This window comes from Hakea prostrata, chromosome 3 (genome assembly GCF_041222555.1).
Source record: "Hakea prostrata isolate BN-2017 chromosome 3, UWA_Hpros_2, whole genome shotgun sequence".
Lineage (NCBI taxonomy): Eukaryota > Viridiplantae > Streptophyta > Magnoliopsida > Proteales > Proteaceae > Hakea > Hakea prostrata.
Genome location: NC_142602.1, coordinates 22,169,893 through 22,194,197, shown reverse-complemented (window position 1 = coordinate 22,194,197; position 24,305 = coordinate 22,169,893). Strand labels below are relative to the sequence as shown.

General features: G+C 37.7%; 1 protein-coding gene and 1 pseudogene across 1 annotated transcript in view; one reads left to right on the top strand and one right to left on the bottom strand.

The window, feature by feature from the left end:
* The window catches only part of LOC149021601 (ATP-dependent zinc metalloprotease FTSH 5, mitochondrial-like), a 38,540-nt gene that overhangs the window by 11,658 nt on the left and 2,577 nt on the right, over positions 1-24,305 (top strand). The window contains exons 3-5 of the mRNA XM_089149829.1: positions 2,810-3,073; positions 12,888-13,133; positions 13,244-13,368. Of these exons, the coding sequence (XP_089005955.1) occupies positions 2,810-3,073; positions 12,888-13,133; positions 13,244-13,368 (635 nt within the window). The remainder of the gene's footprint in view (positions 1-2,809; positions 3,074-12,887; positions 13,134-13,243; positions 13,369-24,305) is intronic.
* LOC149021602 (fasciclin-like arabinogalactan protein 10 pseudogene) lies at positions 14,241-14,914 on the bottom strand (annotated as a pseudogene).

The following is a 24,305-nucleotide window of genomic DNA, read 5'->3' as shown; positions in this document are numbered from 1 at the left end:
TGCGATCGAGAGGTAGAAATGGAGGGATCACCAGGAGTTGTGGTGAGAGCGATAACCTGAGGTGAGCCAATAGGGGCAACAGTAAGTGGCAAGTTTGCAGAGTCGTCAGAGGTTTGTGAGCCTAGAGGAGCATAACCATTAGGAGAATGGGCCTTCTGCTTCTTTTATTCTTCTGGTAGATTCTTGCTATTGAGGGGACAACCGGAGTTGTAGTGGTGGTGACTTCGATAGTGACTTTTTCCTGGGCATTGAGAAGAGTTATTGGGGCAGTGGCGGCAAGAACTTCTAGAGACATGTGATCTTCAAGAGAGTGAATTGAATTTTCAGAAATAGAAGTTGATGAATTCAGGGTAGAGACACAAGTAGATGCTCATGACTGACAAACAAGCAGATGTCACACCTTGCTCGGATCCAATCGTACACTATGACTTGGACATGATGGAAGCCTTTGTCATCTTCAAGGGAGATAAATGGAGGAAGTGATTTAAAGGCATAAACTCTTACACAGATGCGAGTGTAGGCATTCCATGTTGAGGGTCTTCAGTTTAGATTGCAATGGACGTCCAATAGCAAAGCTGATACGGTTGAGGCATTCATGGTTCCAAAATTCCAAGGGGAGGCCAGGGAGATTGATACATGAGGGAATTGAGTTGGAATTGACCTTGCGGAGAGGCATTGAAGGCTCCCAAGGATTGACAAACATAGGGATTTCCCTACAAACCAACACGAGCCCTCAAGGACTCTAAATTTGCAAACAGGGGAAGCTAGCTTGAATTGAAGAATACCAAAGCCCTCACAAAGGTTTCCATTAATCCTTGAGATTTCCACTGTTTTGAGAGAGACACTTTGATGATACCAAGGGGAGGTTTGGACCTAAGAATTGGCCAATGATGACATATGGCCAACGATAGATGCCGGCTTCAGTTGATGTGGAGGGACATCGGACAACTGGGACAGGGTCAATAGAAGATGGGGGGGGGGGGGAGAGATTGTAGTCAGAGGCGGAATGGATAGGGGGAGGGAAGAAGAAGAGGGAGTTCCAAGCTTTTGGGGAGGAGGGTTAGGGGCAAGGGCAGTAGAAGAGGAGGGAGGATGGTCGGGAGGAGTGGGGAGAGGAGGGCCTGCAGAGGACATGACGAGGGAGAAGGTCACGCAGGAGGAGCTGAGAAGTTCAGGGCTAGAGATCTGCAAACTAACAGAAACCATGAGAAGCAGATGGTGTATGGGCACAATAAGAAGCAACTTATTGGGACATTCTACCTACCTTCAAGTATGACAATCAGAGTGGTGAATAGACTTCGAATATGTGGTGATTGTGACTTGATCAAGTTCTCTTCTAAGGTGACAAAACGTGAAGTTATTTTTAAGGAGGGCTGATGTTTCCATCACTTCAGTGACGGGTTGTCTTCTTGCAAGGATTCCTGGTGAAACTTTCTCTGGGCTTTATACAGTTTTTTTTTTTGGTGTGTGTGTGTGGTTTGGGGGGGGGTGTTGAAGGTTTTATACAGAATTGTTCATCTAAATATGGCACAAATGCAGCATCCATGTATTCAGTGCAAAAAATAGTAGAAGTGGAATGATTGGTCCTGTTTTAGTTTCGATTTGGAGTATCTGGGTGATATTGGAGGCAAATTATTGGTCATTTGTCCAGAAATTATAGTGCATACTGGGTCATTGTGTATTATTGTGCTGAGCTGCGCTGCATTGCCCCTTAGAAATTTAAGTGATGGGGCTGGGATCTTTTAGGTAAGGAGTTGGAGAGATAAGATTTTTGAGCTGACTGGTGCTGGACTGTTTGGGAAAATGAATTTTTACAACAGCACAGAAAAGGATGGCTCAGTTTGCATTTCTTTTTGGCTATAAGCGGTTACTGGATCTCTTTTACTATTTCTAGACATTGAAAGAACCTAAAGTTATTTGGTGCTTCACTGCATTTGCCATGACATCCTTTCTTCTGTTGGCCTTGCACTTATCATTAAACTTTTCCCTAGCTCAGGCGCATAATCTTTCCCTGAACTTACATTTTTGGAAGATTTTGGGTTCTTTAACCAAACCTAGGAGCAGTCAGATAGATCTCTAATGAAATCTTAAGTGTGTCATACTGTCTGGTAACTGGTGTTTATGTTGGCATTTTTGTTGGCTAGCCTTTGCACAATCCTCTCAGCTGTGATTCTCTGCCTTGTCCTTTGTTGTTCTTTTGGCTTCTCTGATTCTTGCCTTACTTAAGCTCTTTTGCTTCCTTCTATTATATCCTCTTTTTTCTCCTTTTGATTTATTCCTGCTGTCCCTCCAGCTCCTGTGTTGATTATATCATATTTTTGTATTGATTAATGGCCTGCATATATATTCCAGAAAGTTGCACCATTTGGGTCAATGATCTCTTGCTATATGCTTGAAGAGGCACCTTGGTTTATTTTATATAATTTAAGAATTAGATATTAAGACTTTAGGAATGAGGTTTGCTCTTTCCAGTTTCCTTGTTACATTTGTTGTTTCAGCTGTAATCAGGTCTGAACTTCTCAAGGTGGTTCAGTTTGTGGTCAGGACTTATGGAGATGTGGGTTTCCCTCCCTCCTTTCTACTAATCTTCTTAACAACATAGCATCTCGTCTTTGGCAAGTAATGATGTCCTTGCGTAAGTTATAAAGCAATGTAACCAGTTCGCTACTTGTAAATTGTCAGGTTGAGATATTCATCACTCTTTAACTGTATGAAACAGTCCATGAATATTTGCAGCTGTTGCTTGGGCTTTATGTTAGGAGATGGTTCTTGACTACTTGTTTATCATATCTTTTCCTTTTTTCTGCAGAGAGTAGGCTTTTGGATGTGCAACAAAGGTGTCTGTCAAGCCAAGTTGGCAGTTTAGTTTGGAGAGCACGTGATGGAGATGGAGCAACTGACATCGCACTCCTTAAAGAGCTCTACCGCCGGAATGATCCAGAAGGTGTGATAAGACTATTTGAAAGTCAACCTTCACTTCATTCCAATCCATCCGCACTTCGTGAATATGTTAAAGCATTGGTTAAAGTTGATAGGCTGGATGAAAGTGAATTGCTCAAGACATTGCAGAGAGGTGGGTTAGGAACTTTTCCATTCTTTGTTGTAAGAATTTCATATCTTATTGAAGATTAACGGTTTAACATTTTGACCTTTCTTAGCAAAATAGAGGGACTTGTAGCTTGTTGATATTTTTATTTTGAGCAAATTACATATATACTGCCTGGATTTGCATTTAATTACATTCTACTACCCCTGAAAAAGATCAATTACAAAGTACAAACACACCCCTATTGTGAAGGATTAAAGTTAAATGATGATATCATCACTAAACAAATATTTGAAATGCCGATTTTACCGTCATTTAAATATTTTTTACAGTACCAATTTTACCTTCATCCCTCTATTCTATTTTCTCTTGTCTCTCCACACTCGTTCTTTGGCCTTCTCCTTGCTCGGCTCCGGCAGCACTGGTCTCACCATGACCGGTTATTTTTCGATTCTCTTGTTAGATGTTGTCCAGGTTTCGACAAATGGAACTTTGGTGGAAAAGTTTTTTTTGCTCCCTTAAGATAAACTCTTGCCAATATTAGTGTTACAATTTCACTGTTACCGACCCATGTAGTATCAAATTAAAAGTGGCCCACTTCCATCACGATCCTGTGACCCATTTTGGTCCATTATTCCTCTGTAATCACCTCCTCCACCTGTAATCAGCCACCATCACGCTGATAGGTCTGCACATGACAGTGAAACAGATATTCAAAAACAATTTCCTACTAGAACCATGCTAGTAGAAACGAGGAAGTTGATCCAACTGGTCCCTATTGCATAAGTACAGCCTCTGTTTTTTTGGCTACTGCATTATGGTTATAGTGCTCTACCTCAATTCTTTCTGATCCAGCTGGTCCCTATTGCATAAGTACAGCCTCTGTTTTTCTGGCTACTGCATTATGGTTATAGTGCTCTACTTCAATTCTTTCATACTCCATCCACTGTTCATTCTTCACTTTCTAGGAGACTAATCCAGATATTGAGAGACCAGAAGGCCATCAACTGTTTGAATGGAAGATTTGACTGCAGTGCTGCAACTCTGCAACTTCAGTTCTTCATGATTCCAGAGGCAGTGAGTTTCGATCCCTCCCACAGCTTCTCTCCTCCTTGTTTAGGATCATATATTTAATATTCAACTTTATTGAAGGCTTTGTGATTGGGGTTGTTGATGGTTAAACAGTAATCTGATGATATCTACTCAAGAATAAGATGGTCTTAGACTTGAAAAGGAAGAAATTTGAGATTTTCCAGGTTTTGATGGAGTGAATCTTGGTTTTTTAGGAATTGTCCTTGCACCTTCATTGTGAGTGCCAAAATTTGCCTTTTCTTCTTTGATTGGCTGTGGACCTGTTTGTCCTTAGAGGAGTACCGGAAAATTGCATTCGTTTCTTCGAATGGCTACTCTTAAGGTTTGTCTTTCGCAGCTATGACAAGAATGCCGAAGCTTTTTGTTCTCTATTCCTTTGTTTCCTGATATTGTGCTCCAGAGTTTGTGAAGCTTCTCAATATTAGGCCGTCGTCTGCCTCTTGCTGTTCTGTAATGGGTTTTTCTCAAATTGGGCCATTATGTTTTTTTACTGGGTCGACTTAATGGGAATTGTGGATGTGCTTCTAGCATAGTGGTAATAGCCTCCTATGTAGAGGTAGAAAGTCCGGGGAGGTCATGGGTTTGAATCTCCGTCACTACCACACATTCCCCCCTTCTCCCAAGCCTGTGGGCCCCCAGTCACAATGACTGGTTTGATGATGAACACCCCCCTCCAAAAAAAAAAAAAGAGAAAGAAAAAGGAGACTTAATGGGAATCTAGGGTTCCCTACCATTCTGACCAGACCTTTGTCATAATTAGAATATTTTGATCCGAATTGACTGGAATCGATGAGATTCGGTTGGGATGTCAATTGCGCACTAGATCTGGGCCGTTGGCCCGTTAGGAGCCGAAGAATGAGAATGGATAGATGAGGGGGAATAGAATAGAGGGATGAGGGTAAAATTGGTGTTGAAAAATAATTAAACAACGGTAAAATTGGTATTTCAAATATTTGTTTAGTGATGATGTCATCATTTAACTTTAATCCTTAACAGTAGGGGTGCAGTCGTTAGTTATTTTTTTTTCCAGGGGCAGTAGATGTAATTGATTGCAAATCTAGGGGGTCTATATGTAATTTGCTCTTTTATTTTAACTTGTGGTTTGTTTATCTAATGACAGGATGGCTACTTGAGTGCTTGTGTGTGTGTGTATATCATAGATTCTTGGTCAGTATTTGTAGAGGGTATCTGATCCAAGCCCATTGGGGAGCCCAGATGGAGATCAACTAGGTTCAAATAAGTTTTGGTGGACTAGGATATTAAAGTTTTTATTTATTTAGATCTAGATGTGGATTTATTATTTGGATGTATTGTTGTTTTTAGTTTTCAATAGACTAGGTAGTGGTGGAGTTTGATTTAGTGTTTCTTTTAAGGAGTTTTAGTGTCTCATTAGGACTATTGTTTCCCTCTTGAAATATTAGATTTTATCCAAAGAGAGTTGCAGTTTTTTGAAAGAAGGAATTTTAAGTTGTTATAGTTATTGATATGTTGTCAGATCTCTATTCTTCTTTCTTCTAGTCTACTCTGTTCCATCAGTGCTATTAGTACCCGTGGTTCAAGAACTTGGTCTCAGTGGCCATCTTGTGGGGCCAAAAAACTGATATCTCGTGAGGTCTTGGCAAGTTAGAGGGAAAATACCTCCCATTTGATGAAAAAAATTGTAAATGTAAGTACCAGTTTGACTGTAAGTTTGAAATCACTATGTTGATGTTGAAGAAGTGAAGATGTAGACTTATAAAACCTATTGTACACATGATTTACTCAATATTATGAATACATTAAGGTTCAAACTCAAACAAGTATGATATATTCTACATCACACATTTTCATCTTCATCATCAATAATGTCTAATTTAGTAAGTTCACATGATAAGATAGGCATGGTTATAAAGGCCAAAAATCTGGCAAAAAAATGGGGCAAAAAGAAGGCAAGAGAGTCGAAATCTTGCTCAGATCTGTTTTCTCGATCAAGTTGAAGGAATTATATACCTGTGGTTGGAGATTTTGGTTGAACTGAGATATCGGTCTAGTTTTATGATTTCCTCAGTTTCATGTTTAATCTCATATTGGATCAACAAAATGAGATATCTTGTGAGGTCTCTAACCGTGGCAGTGCCCTTGTTTCAGGGATTCAAATCTTTATGACCAAAGTTGAAAAGCCCTTTTTTAGTTTATTGTTTGTATAACTGCAACTTGCTGGTGGTGTTACCACCAGTCCATGATTTTAATTAACAGTTGACAGCAGAACTAAGTCTAGCTGGAATCAATGGGTTAGAGTTGTCAGGTGAATTAATTTCCTGCCTGAAATTTCAGGCTCATCAAAGGATTTGTTGGGTGTGAGTTATTCCTTCCTGCAGTTGCTGGACTTCTGGCTCCTGGTTTGGAACCCAAAAGGTTGAAGACGAATCTGGGTTCTTCCTTGCCAATTGTTTATTTCCTTATTTTGTCTGCATTTTTCCATGATGTTTTCAGGTGCCATAGTTTTTAAGACGTCGCCTTGGTTTTTTCCTGCCTTGGATGCCTCGTTGGCGTTGCTTTGTGTATAGGCCCCCTCTAGCACCTTGAGTCACCTGGACACATGGACAACACCACTATTTACCTCTTTTATTCTCCTCTGCTTTTTGTGTTCAAGTCTATCGCTTTTCAGTAATCAAAACCCTTTCATATAATTTATTCTTTCATTCCTTATTAAACCTTGAATGTTCCCCTGTGCTTAACACAGTTAGTTTTAATTATAAAAAGACATATTTATGCTTACTGAATCTTTGTATTAAGTTTCCCCCCCTCACCTAACCTTTAGCTTTAGATATTTGCTCTGGTAACATCTGCTATGCCTGGCTTCATTCGTATCGGAGGTCTCCACTTCGCTAACGGTCTTGCTCATCAGTGTTTTCACACTACCTGCATACCTCCCCTTAGTTGCATCACCAAGTGAAGGGTTGATTCCTTCTGGATGTTGTAGTCTACCAACGAGCGCTCATCATCAAGCTGCTTTTCCCGCGAAGATGAGCCTCTCTTGGTCAGGAGGAATACCCTCCTTGTCCTAGATCTTGGCCCTAACATTATCAATGCTGTCCGGTCTCTCATCCTCTAGTGTTATGGACTTGCCGTTGCCGGTAAGGGTTTTCATGAAGATCTACACTCCTCCCCTCAAACGAAGCGCCAAGTGGAGAGTAGACTCCTTCTGGATGCATATGCCTGTGTTTAGAGTTTCAAACCTCAATGCCTCTCCTTGTCCTCCTTCTCATCTTCTTCTATTAAGACCTGTAACTGAGCACAATGAAAACCCAAAAGCCAGAAAACTTAAACTGCATCTCTTCAGTATGACTCCACGGACTTGCTTAAAACAGAAACCCTGAGACTTAGGAATGGGTGGTTTTGGCCTCTGAAATAGCATTACAGTTGCAATTCCACATTCCTTTCTTGACTAAAGAGAACTATTGTACTTAGCTATGTCATTTTGTGAATGATCTGTGAGACAATTCTGGGAATTTGACATTTGGATTCTTTGAAGGGGTTAAATTCAATCTTGTTAGGGCAAGAAAAATATGGGGGATTGAGTGTAATTTCTTAAGAAATTTAGGCATGATTGGAAGGACAAACAAAATGGATAGCCGAACAAAAAAGCCCCCTTCCCCCCCCCCCAAAAAAAAAAAAAAAAAAAAAAAAGAGAGAAAAAAGAAGAAGATATTTTTGGAAATTCTTTTTGGGTCCGTGAATCCCAAGTAAATTCATTGTTACAATATTTCATTTGTTCATGGTTATTCTCCAGCTTAGACCTGTAAATGGATATCCAAAATCTGCCTCGGAATTTGCATTTGTATTCATTTAAGTGTGTCCGTATCCAGAAATTTTCTTATTGGAAAATATCTGTATCCGTCTGATAAGCAACCGGATTCGGATTTGGATAATATCTGGATATAGTAAAGTATTCAACATTTTTTTCTATGAAAAGGGATGATAATCGGATTCGGAAACTGGTAATCGGTAATCGGATAATTAGAAATCAGAAATTATCCAGTTAGAGTAAAGTCTTAAACATTCTTTTTCTCTGAAAAAGGGCTGATAATTGGATTCGGAAAACGGTATATCAGTAATTGGAAATAAATAAAAAAAAGGACAATCACCAATCAATAATCAGATACTTTATCAGATCGGATTATTATCGGGAATCCGGTAAAGTTTCAGATTTGGATTCGGATGCCTTCTTTAAATTTCCATCGGATTCGGATACGGATAATGGTTTTGCTAATCGAATTCGGATTTGGATACTGGTGTATTCGAGCTGAATTTGATCCTTTACAGGTATGATCTGCAGCATGCCCAGCAAGAGTTTGGATTTGTATTAACTATCATAACGAATTTCATCCATGACTAGGGTTGGTGTAATTTGAAATAAATAGGTGGTTGAGTATTCGGATAGTGATTTTCTGTGAAGATGAGGACTAAACATTACCAAAAGAAAATGGAAAAGAGAATGAAAGGGATCCTAGAATTTCAGAGAAATGAGAATGAGAATGAGAGATTCGATTAAGACTTGTCAGGGCAAGGCAATCCTCAAGCTGTTTATTGGCAAAGATCAAAAGTTGCTCATCTGGTGTAATGCCTTCCTTGTCTTGGTTCTTGGCCTTAACCCTTAATGTTGTCGATGCTGTCAGAGCTCTCTACTTGTCTTTCTGGTGAGGGTCCTTCCAGATTTGCATATTACATCTGAGCCTGAGGACAAGATGAAGAGTGGATCCGTTCTGAATGTTCTAGTCAGCTATGCCGGTTTGGCCATCTTCGAACTGCTTTCTGCTGAGATCAACCACTGCTGGTCTGGGGAATTCTTTGGTTGTCTTTCTTTTTTCTAGATAAAGATGGGCAATATGGGATTTTTGAAAATATTGTAGAGGCTGACTCATCACTTAACCATCTTATACTAACAGTAGGGGTATGCTTGATATATAATTTGAAACATAAGGGGTGTCAATGTAATAGAATGAATTTCAAGGGGTGTAAACATAATTGTTTGCAAACTAAGGGTGTGTGTGTGTAATTTGCTCCATTCATAATTCAGCCATTATCTGATAAACTTCAAAATATTTACTGTTTGTGCCACAAAGCTCTAGTTTGAGTCTTCTATTGCTTGGTTGGGTCCATAAATGAGACCAGACTGTTTTGTGACCGGTTTCTACATCAATATTCTTGAAGGTTGATATCGGAATACCACTTCAAAGTTTGAATGATTTATACAGAAATGAAGGTACACTGGGAAACAGCCTAGATCAGCATATGAAAAGGCAGATAATATCTTAAATTAAAGAAACATCATTATTGGAAATTCTGAGAAGTACTTAACTGATGTGAATCTATTGCAGACTGTTTGCTTATAGAAACAGTGCTCATGTTTGTGGTGCAAATTTGCTGAGAATAATATGTTTGCTTATTGATACTGTTTGAGTTGTCCTATTATGTGTTATCCTTATTTATTTAGTAATCCTTATGATGTGATATGTTTTCCTTATCATTTGCTTATATGGGAAATCATCTTATTGCTGTACTGTTAAAGCTTAGCTAATCTTTTATTTGATTGTTATTCCTGTATTTTGTATTATGGGTTTATTAGACTGGTGGTTTTGGGTTTGTGCCTCAGAGCACAGAAGTGCAGGAGGAATAAATTAATGTCTCTAAGATAAGAGGGTGGAGAGTCTGGGGACTAAAAAGGGAGTCCCTCAACACACTGGTGAAATGTGTGTAAACAAGGAAAGTGGGGATTTGAAGTAGACACTAATGTGATCTGAAACATCATGATTCATGATGGTCTGTATTAAGAGACTGCCAAAGAAGTTCTATGGGAAGCAAAGGGTAGGCATCAGGATCCAAGGATACCCAAGCAATCACCTAGACCAAGAAAGAGAGTTCTAAGACATGGCAAGTTACAAAGAGAAATAAAGGATGAAAACAGGTACAATGAGGCCAAAATAAAGATAAGAAAATGGTGGGGATGGCTAGGGTGAGGAAATATGAAGAACTCTATGTTAATCTAAATATATGGTAAGGGGAAAAGCTATTTAATAAAATTATAAAATACCTAGAGTTAGAGAAAGGAAGAGTAGAGATTTTGACCAGGTAGGATGGTAGAGTATTGGTAAGGAATGAGACATTGGGAGGAAATGGGATGAATATATTTGTGAACTTCATAAATGGAGGAAGATAGAACCTGATTGAATCAGTTAATTGCTTTACTCATTAAAACACCACACATGGTCTTTATTGCTTATGAAATAGTCCCTAGAAATTTAATCTGGCACGTTCTGGTGAAGAGAGGGTTTCCAGTAACTTTATAGACGTAATTAAGGATATGTATGAGGATGTGGTGAGCAGTGTGAGATCTGTTGGAGGCCATGGGAATAAATTCCCAGTTACGGATGGGTTAGACTAACATTCAGCCCCAAGCTCCTTTTTTTTTGCACATAACAAGGATGATATTTTTTTCCTCGTTTCTTGGTCGGGTTAACCACGAACATCCGAGATGATGTAGCATAGTTTGTGCTTTTAGCTATTTATCTTTTTTGGTGGATGAGACAAAAGCATAGATTCATGCTGATTTAGAGATGTGGAGATTAACCTTGGAACAGGTTGCTTTAAGATTAGTATATCAAGACACAATATATGTTGTGTAACTTTAGCCATAATATAACAAGTAATCACTTGGTGAAAATTGAAGAAAGAGATAGCCAAGTGACAATTTTAGATATCTATGGTCTATAATAAGCGGAGAAGGTGAAATAGTTAATGTTGTTTCACAAAGAATCAAAGTGAATACATGAAGTGGAGAGGTGTGGCTGGGTTATTATGCGACTGAAACATTCTTTTGAAGCATATGGGGAGGTTCTATAGGACTGTTGTCCAACCAACTATGATATATGGGGTAGAATGTTGGGTTTTAAACAGGTGTCATATAGTGAAACTTTGTGCTGTTGTGATGAAGACTTGACGCAGATTTGTGGAAAAACTAGGAAGATAAAGTGAGGAACTAATGAATTAGAGCTGATGTTGGAATTGCGATGATCAGCTACTATCTTGAAGAATGCCTGATGTGACCAAGGTTGACCCCCCATAATTGGGCCCAACACCTAGGCCCAAAAATCCCAATCCAGAGCTGGCCAAGTACCCCAGGGGTATTTTGGTCATTTTCATGCCCTTTTAGGGTTCAGTATGGGTCTAGTTGGAATCCTCTCGATCCAAGGGCTATGGATCTATTTTTATTTGGGTTAGTATTTTGTGAGTTATAGTCCATTTTAAATTCTTATCTGAGTTGTGGGTAAGATAAGACTCTTTCCTATATTTTTGGAGGGTTCCTATCTTTTAAGGGTTTTCTTTTGATTAGGATTTGTCTTTGAGTTTTTGTCCTTTATTGGGATTCTAATTTGATTTAAGAGTCCCAATTAATGTGTCTAGCGGTTTCTTATCTGGATACAGTTTCCTAGTTAGATTAGGGACCTAAGTTACAGTCAGTCAGGAATAGAGTTTGATTTTGGTTTTGAAGAATGTAAAGGCTATAAATAGCCAAGTAGTCTATGTAATTTTCAGTTTTGGATTGAATGAAAAGTTATCAAGGACTCGGCTTCTTGTTTTGAGGGGACCTTGGCGGATTTTAGAAGATCTTCAAATATTCAGCATCATTCAAGTTTCCAGCAAGTTTATTCAAGCTTTTGAATTCTGTTCTGCAATTTCCAGCAAGTTTCCATCAACTACAACCACCAAACGACAGCTCAAAATCAATCCCAAATTAGTCCAGTCCCTCCCAACCCCATCGCAGCTTCATAAGCCCCTCCCTCTTTTGCTAGACCACCCACAAGATTCTCCTCACCATCCACATACTTCTTTTATTTTCCAGAAATTTTCTGGAATTTTTGGACTTTTTCTTAGTCCTAAAATTTAAAGTCAGATCTACAACAATCTTACTGTTAGATCTGACCCAAACTTTAGGTACATCATCCCCCTAACCTTAGTGACCATCCTAATTTCAACTCAATCGAACCAAGCCCTAACGAAGGGTCCTAAGCCAAGTAAGAAACCTAGCTTGAACCATAGGCTTAAAGGATTAATTCTGAAATTGTAAAACAACAAAATCAGAGTTAGTTCTAGCCTAACTGAACCCTTGAATAATTCTATAACCCTAGAAGCCTTAAAACATACAAACCCTTAAATCCTAAGTTTCAGCCTCTCCTTGATAAAATCAGATCTTGAAATTGTGTACAATGAGGTTTGAGGTGCTAAAACCCTCCCCACGTAGCCTAGAAAGTTAGTTCTCTTTCCTGGAAATCCTGGGCAGCCCTTAGATTTAGGGAAATTCCCTTAGCCCTAAATCTATGTTTACATCAGTGACATCTGAGGTACCTACGAATGCCCTTGACTCTAATCCAAAGGACCTAAAGAGTTGGGGACTGGCCTGAAATGACCGCAGGTGAGGTGGTGAAGAATGCATATTGGGTCTTATTTCAAGTATGGCCTCTGATGAGACCTATTAGAGGGCAATGATCCATGTTGTTGATCTGAATTTTTCCTTAAGCTATCCTCTTTTCTCTTGCTTGCATCTTTCAGTTGCATTTTTCATGATCTGTGTAGCGGATCCTATTTGGTTGGGATACGTGGTTGCTTTTGAGTAAAGATTGGAAGTTTTGTTCATCTTGACTTTGTGTGTTCTTGTTTCTGGTTTTTCTTGAAATTTTTTATGGAAATAGTTAGCCGGAACTGCATGCAGGAATTACAGGGACTTCTAGTGCACTACAAGAAGAAGAGAGTTTGGGTGGCCTTTCAGCTTTCAGGAATGTGGGAAGGCCTACGAAAGATGGTATACTTGGTACCGCCGGAGCACCAATTCATATGGTAGCATCGGAAAGTGGGAGTTTCAAAGACCAGTTGTGGCGTACATTTCGCACTATTGCTTTAGCATTTCTCCTAATTTCAGGAGTCGGAGCGCTCATAGAGGATAGAGGGATCAGTAAAGGTATTAGCAGTTTTCATGATCTGTACGTGCAATTTCTGCACGGTGGTTGAGATGTACTATCATCATTGTTAATGGATGAAGAGTTCCTCTTTGATATTTTCTGTCTCCAGGTCTTGGACTAAATGAAGAAGTGCAGCCCAGCATGGAATCTAGCACAAAATTTAATGATGTAAAGGGTGTTGATGAGGCTAAAGCTGAGCTTGAGGAAATTGTTCATTATCTTCGGGATCCCAAGGTAAAATGCTTTGTTGAATTGATGCCCTTGTAACTTCCCATAGTTACTTGTTTACCATCTCTGAGAATTACAGGAGAAACATTTTCGTGTCTTGCACTTTCCAAAGCTGTAAAACTTGCAGTTAATGACATTAAAATCAATCACATTAGAAGATTCTATTGGTAGTCATGGTCCTTCTACCTATATATCTATACATCTATCTACATGATCATATATGTTTGGAAGGTAGCAAAGAATGCATTGCATTTCCATTGTCATTTGTTTAATATTATGAAGGAAACTGTCCTTTTCTATGCCAGTTTTTCCATAGAGAATTAGCCATTAAAAAGAAAACTTTATTTTGAAGCTGCAAGCGATGGCCAGGCAGAAAGTTCACATTGGATGACTAGCTCTAGTTGATTTGAATGTTCTATGCATATGTACAAGTCCTTTATCTGGTTTTCACTACATTATTGGTTATTACCACATTTCTAATATTAAAAATAAGTGGGAGAAGGATCTGCTTCTAGCAAACCTTTACTTGGGATTGTTTTCAAAGAGGATAGCAATTGTCAGTGGAGGTAGGGATTTTTATTTGCGGCAGCTGCTGCCGACGGTCCTCATAGTGCCACATCATTAATACTTGATCAAACGGTTGAAATTCAACTAGTGAAAACTCATCTGTAAATATTAATTTTTGTTTTGTATTTTAAAGGCTTAAATTTTATAAATTTACAAAGAAGTCCCTCATCTCATCGCTCCTTCCTCATCGACAGCGTGTGTTTTCCGTCGTCGCCGGAGACGAGCCCTCCCCCTTCAAGAACACGGACATGCTCAAACAAACCGTTCTTCTTCAAGAACACAAAGAGGCTCAGCACGCCAGTGATAATTTCTTACAATAAAAATGCCCAGGCAACAAAAACTGAGATACTGTGACTAGGGTTTTTCACAATCCAGGTGATCCCAAATCTGCAGCTCCAGAAAACCTGCTATACTGTTCTCTGCCTCCGCCGCCGGTGCTTCTCCTGGAGAACTTACCGGAGAGGATGTCGCCGTCATGGGTGGTGATACTGCAGATGGACCTGGTGCTTCAACGGCTGCCGGAGCTGGGGTTGGAGATGTTGCGGGGGTGGGAGATGGAGAAGAAACAGGCGCTAGCGATGGTGCCGGAGAAGGCGCCTTCCCAAACCGATCGGTCAGAAGAAAAATATTGTCGACGGTGAAAATGCATACCGGAGTGTTATCAATCACCGTGTCAGCAACTCTCGAGGAATCCACACCGGTGTCCAAGGTCACAGAATCTCCAGCTGTTTTCACCGTGAGGTCATACTTTCCGGCGCCGTTGGTTGCAAGAGTGCTGATTGGAGTCTTGGTGGTCTTCAAACTACTCATCCGACGGTGCAAACGAGGTTAAACCCTTAGCCATGGCTGACTGATAAACCTTGACAACTCCAGAGCTTTGGATGAGCGAAGCAAATGTTTTGCATCCGTGGTTTTCGAGCAGCGCCGTAATGTTATCGTCGGAGGCGGAAGGAGCAGCAGGATCTCCGGTGCGATGATCGGCGAATTAGCCAATGATGGCCGGTGCTCCCAAATGGCGTCGGTGAGAATGAGATAGGGTTTCGGCTGTTGGGTAAATGAGGGATTTTTTTGTAAATTAATAAAATCTAAGCCCTTCAAATACAAAAACAAAAATCAATATTTACAGATAACTTTTCACTAGTTGAATTTCAACCGTCTGATCAAATACTAATGATGTGGCACGTTGAGAACCGTCGGCAGCAGCAGGCAGCTGCTGCCGCAAATAAAAATCCGTGGAGGTAGAACGATAGAAGCTTTCTCTTCTATTAATGTTTTGGTGACAAAGACCTCTGCAATCATCATGATGTTATGGAAATTGCTACCTTCACATATAAACTTTTATTGTCTGATAAGTAAATGGTCTAGATAAAAAATTCATTTGTTGTATGCAGCGGTTAAAGTTCATGTAATTTACAATCAAGGGATAGCTCTAGGTCCATGTTGATGATCTCTTAAAAGGTCATAATATTAAAAGAGAATGAGCATTGTTCAGATGATTGACTTCCCCCAGAACAAGTGGAAAATGATGGAACAATTATCACTATAAAGAACTGAAAGAAGTTCTGCCACAAGGTATTCTATTTATGGTGAATCCTTCACCTTGTAATCATGTGGAGCTCATTCAAAGGGGATGTCATATTGATGTGAACCAGGATCTAGGGTTTGGTTGATTGAGGTAATGTCCTAAATCTAGGCTCACTCCTGGATCCTTGATGTAAGCAAGCCCACCCCACCTGGCTGAACCAGCAAATGAGGCCCAAGACCCAAGCCCATTTGCGCACCAAGTAGGCTGGCAGAACCCTACCAAGGGTAGTTTGGTCATTTTCTCACTTTTTGTTGTTTTTAATTTGTCCAGTAATTTTTTGTATGTGTTGTTAGTCCATATCTAGTTTTATTTTTTTAATGGAGTTAGTATTGAGATTCCTAGTCAGTGATGGAGTCCCAATTGGAATCAGTTTAAAAGTGAGATTCCTTTGGATAATTACTTGTTATTTTTACTAATTGTTTTTCCCTTTTTTTTTTTGTGGTTATTATTTATTGAGTTGTAAAGGGGATCATATTCTATAAAGAATCCCCTAGTTGAGTCAAGTTAGGTTTCAAAAGTTTAAGTCTTTTCCCTCCAAGTGTAAGGCTATTTAAAGCCCCCATCTCTTTATAAACGGACAAGTTGGATTGAATAAACAATTCAGAGAATTCAGGAAATCAAGTTGTGGTCTCTTGGGAGGGCCATGGCGGTTATTGAAGCTCATCTTCAAATTTCAGCAGCCTCTCTCCTTCAATCAAGTACAGCCTCTCGCCTTCTCATTCCAGCCTCTCCTTTCACTTCTTTAGCCCATGCAAACCCTCCCCCTTCCTTCCCCTTCATTGCAGGTCCTTCTTCCCCCCACCTGAATCTTGCGGCAGCAAGATTCCCCCTCACCCACCCTTCCCCTACCCTGCAGCCTCATCTGAATCCCTTCCCCTCTTCACTGCAGCCTCTCTCAACCCCCTTTTCCTCCTTCCACCTTCTTTTTCCCCTTTCTTGGATCTTGTGGCAGCCTTTAAAAGAGAGAAGAAAATTCAGAAAAGAAAGAAGAAAAGAAAGAAAGAAAGAAAGAAAGAAAGAGAGAAAGAAAGAGAGGAAAAGAAAGTTCAAGAAAGAGAGAGAGCCCAAGATCCTTCCAAGATCCGAAAAAAGCTAACTAAGATCGACCTGAAACCCTATAACAACAACATCTTTTCCTCGCTCAACCCTAATCCTCTCTAGGCTCAACTGTAGGCTTCTCTTTCCATCCTAAGGTGAGTCTAGGTATCTCACAAAACCAACCCATATTGATTTTCCAAACCCTAACATCATCAATCCAATTTATCCCCAACCCATTTTGGTTTTGTTAATTGAGCTTTCCCCATACCTTCTCCCAAAATTTCACCATCAAATCCATCCTATTTAGATTTGGTAAAACCTTAAATACTCAATTGTTATCTCATCTTAGTTTGGGTAAGACTCAAATTTCCAAACCTTGGTTCTTTATTGATGGTTCACAAAGCAGAGGATCCTGGATTAACCTAATTTTAGGGAGCTTATTGAACATCTGAAAACCCTAAAATCTATGTTACATCAATCCTCTTCCCTGAGAATCAGAAGTCTTCAAGAGCTGTAGTACCCTAGGTGGAGGGTTTTTATGACAAAATATATAGGTGCTAGGGTTAGGATATAATCGGCCACTTTTGGGGTCTAGGGTTTTGGTTTTTCAAGCTTTAAACCTTTCTGTACTTGTAATTTCAGAACTATATCTTTGAGTTAGGGTTAAGAAATTTAGGGTTCCCTTTCTCTCTCTCTCTCTGATGGAAATTAGGGTTTCTAGGGTCTTAGATGTAGATAGGGATGGGGTAAGGGATTGAGTGTAAGGGGATGGGTAAGTTGATCCTAAAGGGGAATTGGGGTTGGGATTTAGAAGTTAGAGGTAATCTAGGGTTTAAGTGGTTAGGTAAATTCTGGTTTTGTGTTTTCTGGGTTTCCTAAACTGCCGCTGGTTAGAGGGTTTAAGAAAAAGAGAAGAAAGTGAGAAGAGAAGAGAGGAGCTAGAAGGTTTCATAGGGTTGGGGGAGGGGAGGGTTTAATGGAAGAGGGCTGGGGGAGTCCTAGGGTTGCTGCTGTATTTGGGGAGGGGGAATGGAAGCTTGCGATAGGGGAGGGGTGCTGGAATTGCAGAATAGGATTTAAAGGGGCAAAAAGGGCTGCGGTGGGGGTGGGGGTTTAAACTTGGGACTTTGAAGTAGAATGTTGTAATTCAGAAAATATGTAGAAATTCACTCCTTGGAGTAGCCGTAGGCTCCCTCTAGGGAACCACGACCTCTCTAGCTAGCCTCCAAACTTAATCAATATTTTATTTGTCAAAGCAACTTGCTGATTACAATTCTAGAAGGCTTATTTATAGCCTATTGAAAGAAATTAAACTAGGACTTTTAACTTGCAATGCAAATCAAACTGAAACTCCTAATTGGCTAGGACTTTTAATTCACAAAGGGAACCTTCATAACTTACTCTAGAGGAATCCAATTTGAGTTCTTAGAGTAGGTTGTTAGAAAATTATATATTTACTAACATAATTGTGGACTATATATATATTTATATAACGATTATATTATGATATTTAAATTGGGCCTAATAAGTGGTTCCCATCTATAAAGAACACCTATTCAAGAATTTGGCGATTTGATTGTGGAAGACCAAACCATCCAAACAAGATCAAAGATCAAATCGATTCTATGGAGACAATTATATTCTCTTGCTTTTATTTTTTCTCGATGATCCAATATGATGAACAAAGATATAAGGTGATAGTTTTCACTGTAGATTTATTGATTAAAAATTCTCATAAGCAGATCCGATCTGATGAACAAAGATATAAGGTGGTAGTTTTCACCGTAGATTTATTGATTAAAAATTCTCATAATTCATAAGTAGACATTAGAACCGCATCATATCGAATCATTGAGATTTTCAAGTAAGGAGTTTTTTAGATTTTTGAGTTTTCTTATGAATCTGTTATTTTAGATCTAAAGTTTCAGATCTATTGCTTTAGATCTGGGGTTTTAAATCTATTATTTCAGATCTGAAGTTTTTAGATCTGTTATTTCAGATCTAGGATTTATAAAAGTTAAACTAAGTCCATGTTTACTTTATCCATGTTTTCAGATTTGTTATTTCAGATCTGTTAATGTCCCCTTGTGTGTTGGTTAAAATTTGATTGTTGATGGGATAACTTGTTTAGATGCAAATTAAAGGCATCCTATTATTGAAACATTATTTAACTCTACCTTTTATACCACAAATGTGTTGAAGTGGGGTTGGGGGGGGGGGGGGGACAGAACTTTCATAACTTTCCTTCTTTGACGGTTAAATGAAGGAAGAACAATTTGAAAATCTCATATTGAAAAGGAAGGTTGTCTTTTGTGACTTGATTTGAAAAGAAAGTTTTCTTTTTGATATTTTCTTTGGAAGGGTCAAATCAAGGTATGTGTAAATAATGGTAAGTGTAATTTGAACAGTTTTGTTTTAGTATTATCCTTTCAAAAATCATGTGCCATGATTTGAAACTTTGAAAAGGTAAGTCTTTTTTATTTAAAAGGAACTTCCATATTGGTTTTTGAAGGAATATATCTATATAATATTCAAGGGCTGAGCAAAGAAACCCGCAGGAATATTTAAAATTCAAGAACTAAACCGTTTTTATTTTTCTCTTCAGAATTACAGAAATTATATTTGGACTATTTAATCCCTCAGGATAACTTTTGGGCCTTTAGGCATTTGTTTTTTCTTAATCCCATTAATAAATTAGGTGCAATGAATTAAATGTTTTTTGGATTTAATTAAATAAAATAGAACTTTAATTTACGTTTTATTTTATTGAATTATTATTGCAGTTAATTGTCTTGTATTTTATAATAGATTAGTTGAGACAATATTGTTGCCAAAGTAACTTGTATTGTAGGTATTGGTTTATTATATCTTATATATTATATTATAAAGTATAAAGATGCATACAACAACAACAACAACAATAAGCCTTGTCCCAACTAAATGGGGTCGGCTATATGGATTCTTGCCCTCCAATCAGTTCTGTTCGAGGCCATGCTAGATACAAGGCCTAAGCTATACATATTCTTTCTCACCACTTCTCCTAAGGTTATCTTAGGTCTACCCCTAGCTCTTCTAGTTCCTTCAATATGGATTATATCGCTTCTCCGTACAGGAGCATTTCTAGGTCTCCGTTGAATGTGGCCGTGCCACCTCAAACGACTTTCTCTAAGCTTATCACTTATGGGAGCAACTCCCAGAACAACTCTAATATGATCGTTTCTTATCTTATCCATCATAGTTTTGCCACTCATCCATCTTAGCATATGTTTGTTATTCATGCGAATGATAATCGGCCTAAAGGAAGGTTATTATCTAGTTGAGTAATAGGCATACACGTGATAATAAATGTCATAATTATAAAGTTTTCAATACGAACAATAATCGGCTTAAAGGAAAGCTATAATTTGACAGGATTTATTATCAATATTTGATTACTGTATGGAAAGTATGAAAAATTGATATTTTTGGTTCAAAGACTAAATATTAATATTGTGTTAGGTATCTTGTAAACGGACTCATTTTGCTTCAAATTATTGTCAATTTCATGAATGTGCATTATATCATTTATTATGCTTATGATTTGGCATTTATTTTGAGTATGATAAATTATTTGTTCTCTATATAGTCTCTGCTACGATTGCTAATTATTTTGCTCAAGTAAATTTGATCCCTATGTTAAATGGGACGAGTTTTAAAGTATAGCAAGAGAATGTGAAAATCGTTCTCGATTGTATGGATCTGGACCTTGTGACAAGGAATGTGAAATCCACTTCCAGTCTTCCGCTACGGAAAATCCGAATATAGATAAATTGAGAAGTGGGAGCTTTCTAAACGCATGTGTCTAATGATCACGTGGCGCTCCATTTTGGAGGCATTTCAAGACTATTTCTGAGAACACTGATGCCAAAAATACAGATAAAATTGAGAAATGGGAGCACTCTAAATTCATGTGTCTAATGATCATGAGGCGTTCCATTTTGGAGGCATTTCAAGACTCTATTTCTGAGAACATTGATGCCAAAAAATTACTTACGGAAATTGAGCAATATTTTGCTCTAAATGAAAAAGGCGAAAACGAAGTAACACTTTGGCAAGACCTTATACCATGATGTATAAAGGAAAAGGGCACATAAGGGATTACATTATAGAGATGTCTAACCACTTGGACATATATATAACGATTATATCATATATCTCTTGAGTGTGCAACCGTATGCTATTGATCTTTAGATTTCTCCTAAGGTACAATTTGGTCAATTTCCTAAATTAACATAAAATCATGGCGGCTTTCGTCACTTTTTAAAACATAACTAAACCTTCCATGGTCACTATGTCAACATATTCAATGTGATAAATCAAGTATGGATGAGTGGCATGGAAATTACATGCAATGTAATCGAGTTAGACATTTTTATGATATACTCCTTTATGTTCTCTTCCTTTATATATGATGGAAACAAGTCTTGCCAAAGTGTTACTTGTTTTGCGTTTTCATTTTTAGCAAAATATTTCTCAATTTTGTAAGGAACTTTTTGGCATCAGTGCTCTCAGAAATAGAGCCCTGAAACGTCTCTAGAATGGAATGCTTCATGATCATTAGACACATGTGGTTAGAGTGCTCCCACTTTTCAATTTAATCTGTCTCGGATTTTCTATGGTGGAAGTAGTTTTCTCATTCCGTATTGCTAGGTCTAGATCCATGCAACTAAAAATGATTTCCACATTCTCTTTCCATAATTTAAAATTTGTACAATTCAATATAGGGATCAAATTTACTTGAGCAGAATAATTAGCAATCATGGTAGAAACTGTATAGAGAACAAAATAATATATCATACTATTGACAAATAATCCGAAGCAAAAATGGATCCGTTTACAAGATACCTAGCAAAACATTAATATTTAGTCTTTGGACCAAAAATATCAATTTGTAAGTGGTACTCTCTATGCGATAATCAAATATTGATATTAAATCCTGTCAACCTATAGCCTTCCTTTAGGCCGACTATTGTTCACATGGAAAACTTTATAATTATCACATATTTATTACCACTTGTATGCCTATTACTTGGCCAAATAATAACCTTCCTTTAGGCTGATTATCATTTGCATGAATAATAAACATACACATCTTTATACTTTATAAAATATAAGAAATGAATATTGTATTATCAAATACAAAACAATTAAGTGCAATAATAATTGAATAAAATAAAATATATACCCCGGAGTTCTATTTCATTTAATTAAATCCAAAAAAACACTTAATTCATTGCACTTAATTTATCAACGGGATCAATAACAAAGAAATACCTAAAGGCCCAAAATTGATCCTGATGGACTAAATAGTCCAAAAATAAATTATAGAAATAAAACTGTAAGTCCAAAGAGAAAAATAAAAACTATTCAATTCTTAAATTCTAAATATTCCTACGGGTTTTTCGCTCACCCATTGAAATATCCTTTTAAATATAAAAGACTTACCATTTCAAAATTTCAAATCAGAGCACACGGTTTTTGAAAGAATAATACTAAAGAGAATTGTTCAAATTACACTTACCTTTATTTATAAATACCTTGATTTGATCCTTCTTCCAAAGAAAATATAAAAAAGCTTACCTTTATTTACACATACCTTGATTTGACCTTTCTTCCAAAGAGAATATCATGAAAGAAAACTTTCTTTTCGAATCAAGTCATAAGAGACAACCTTCCTTTTCAATATGAGATTTTCAAATCCCTCTTCGTTAATTTAACCGTCAACAATCAAATTTTAACCAAAGCAAACAATGAACATTCACAGATCGGAAATAACGGATTTGAGAACATGGATTTAGTTTAACTTTTATAAATCCTAGATTTGAAATAACAGATCTAAAAACTTCAGATCTGAAATAATGTATTTGAAACCCTAGATCTAAAACAATAGATTTGAAATAACAGATTCAAAATTCTAGATTCAAAAGAAAAATCATAGATCTAAAAAACTCTTGACTTGAAAATCTCAATGATTCAATATGACGCGGCTCTAATGCCACTTGTGAAAAATTTTAATCCATAAATCTATGGTGAAAACTATCACCTTAAATCTCTGTTCATCATCGGATTATCGAGAAATAATAACAGTAAGAAAAACATACATGTCTCTATAGAATCAATTTGATCTTGTTTGCTTGATTTTGTCTTCCTCAATTAAATCACCGGATTCGTGAATGGGTGTTCTCTTTAGATGGGAAAGAGTAGAACTGCTGAATGATTTGATATATTGAGGACCATAACCTGGGTTCCCTTATATACTGTCCCGTTAGGTTCCCATTAATTGGGTATGTAATCATTTAGCCCGTACTCAATTAGAATCTATTAGACTCTACTAAATTGACCAATTATGAGGCCCAATTTAAAAATCATAATATAATCGTTACATATATATATATAGTCCACAATTATGTTAGTAAATATATAATTTTCTAACATAGATATGGCTTCCTTGCAAGGAGTACGACAACTCTACTGGACTCCTTCATAAACTAGGCATCCAATTCTAATTAGGATTCTTCAATAACTTGACAAGTAAGGACTCAAATTCAAAAACAAAAGTAGATCTAGGGTCTCACAAACATATTGGATCCAACTAAACCTTAAGAGGACTCAACCAAAAAATTGCAAAATTACCAAAATTCCCTGGGTTGCTGGTAGGGCTACAGAGTACTGGTCAACTCCTTGGGCTGTCTTTGGGTGGGCTCGGATCTGGTTTACATTACTTATTGTGCAAAACTTCAATTAGTGTTTCCCTTATTTGTCAGTTGTGCTCTAAAGAAGCATTCTAGTTTTGCACTCTGCACTTTGCTATTAAGTGGGGAAATTCTATTTAAGATTTAGAAGCAGAAAAAGTATGCTCCTACTTTTGCAAGAACAAACTAAGTAGGTTAGCTACTTAGCCAACCTTCATAATTAAAAGCCGTTACTGTATAGGTAGATCTCATTGTGAAAATTACTGGATAATTCATGGGTAGAGCCAAAGGGTGTGAACTGTACAAGTTACCAGTAACATTCATTAAATCAGGGAAGGGCTCTGGCGTATAGAGGGGACCTCATTGTTTAAGAAGTGGCCATAGAAATGATGGAGCCCACTAACTTCTTTTTATCAATTTACATATATTTTATTTATTTTCCATCCTTTATTTATTTATTTTTAGTATCTATTTTTGATACTGAGTATCGATAAAGTTTCGTATTTTGAGGAGAAATGTTTGAAAAAGATTGTGGTTGGGAAGGTGATAGTAGCAAAAGCCATTGGAATTTTTATTTTATACATCAAATGAATCCGTTTTCTTATCTAGCATTGCTGAATGTTTTATTTTGTTTCCTTTACATGGGTATCAAGATTGTGATGTGAAATGCGGAAAATACTGAAGGATTGAGAAATGGATAATTCTAATGTCTCTTACCTTGTTCTTGTTCTAGACATGAGAAATGGCTCATTACTTTTTAATCTCCATGACTCTTTCCCCAATGTTCTCTTTTTTTGGGGGTCATAGTATGAAGTATTTATTGTTATGTATATAACTGTTCCTTGGTGCCAATACTAGGTTAATTTCTTATGTAGTACACTTCAGTGGTAACCACATTCCTAGCTCAGGGTTTCTGTAATGTTCCTCAATGCCACCCCAAGACTTCTGTCCCCACCGTAGGAGACTAGGGGTGGTGAGGGACACTGTACTGTAGTAGAATTTATGATGGTTAGATAACTGTT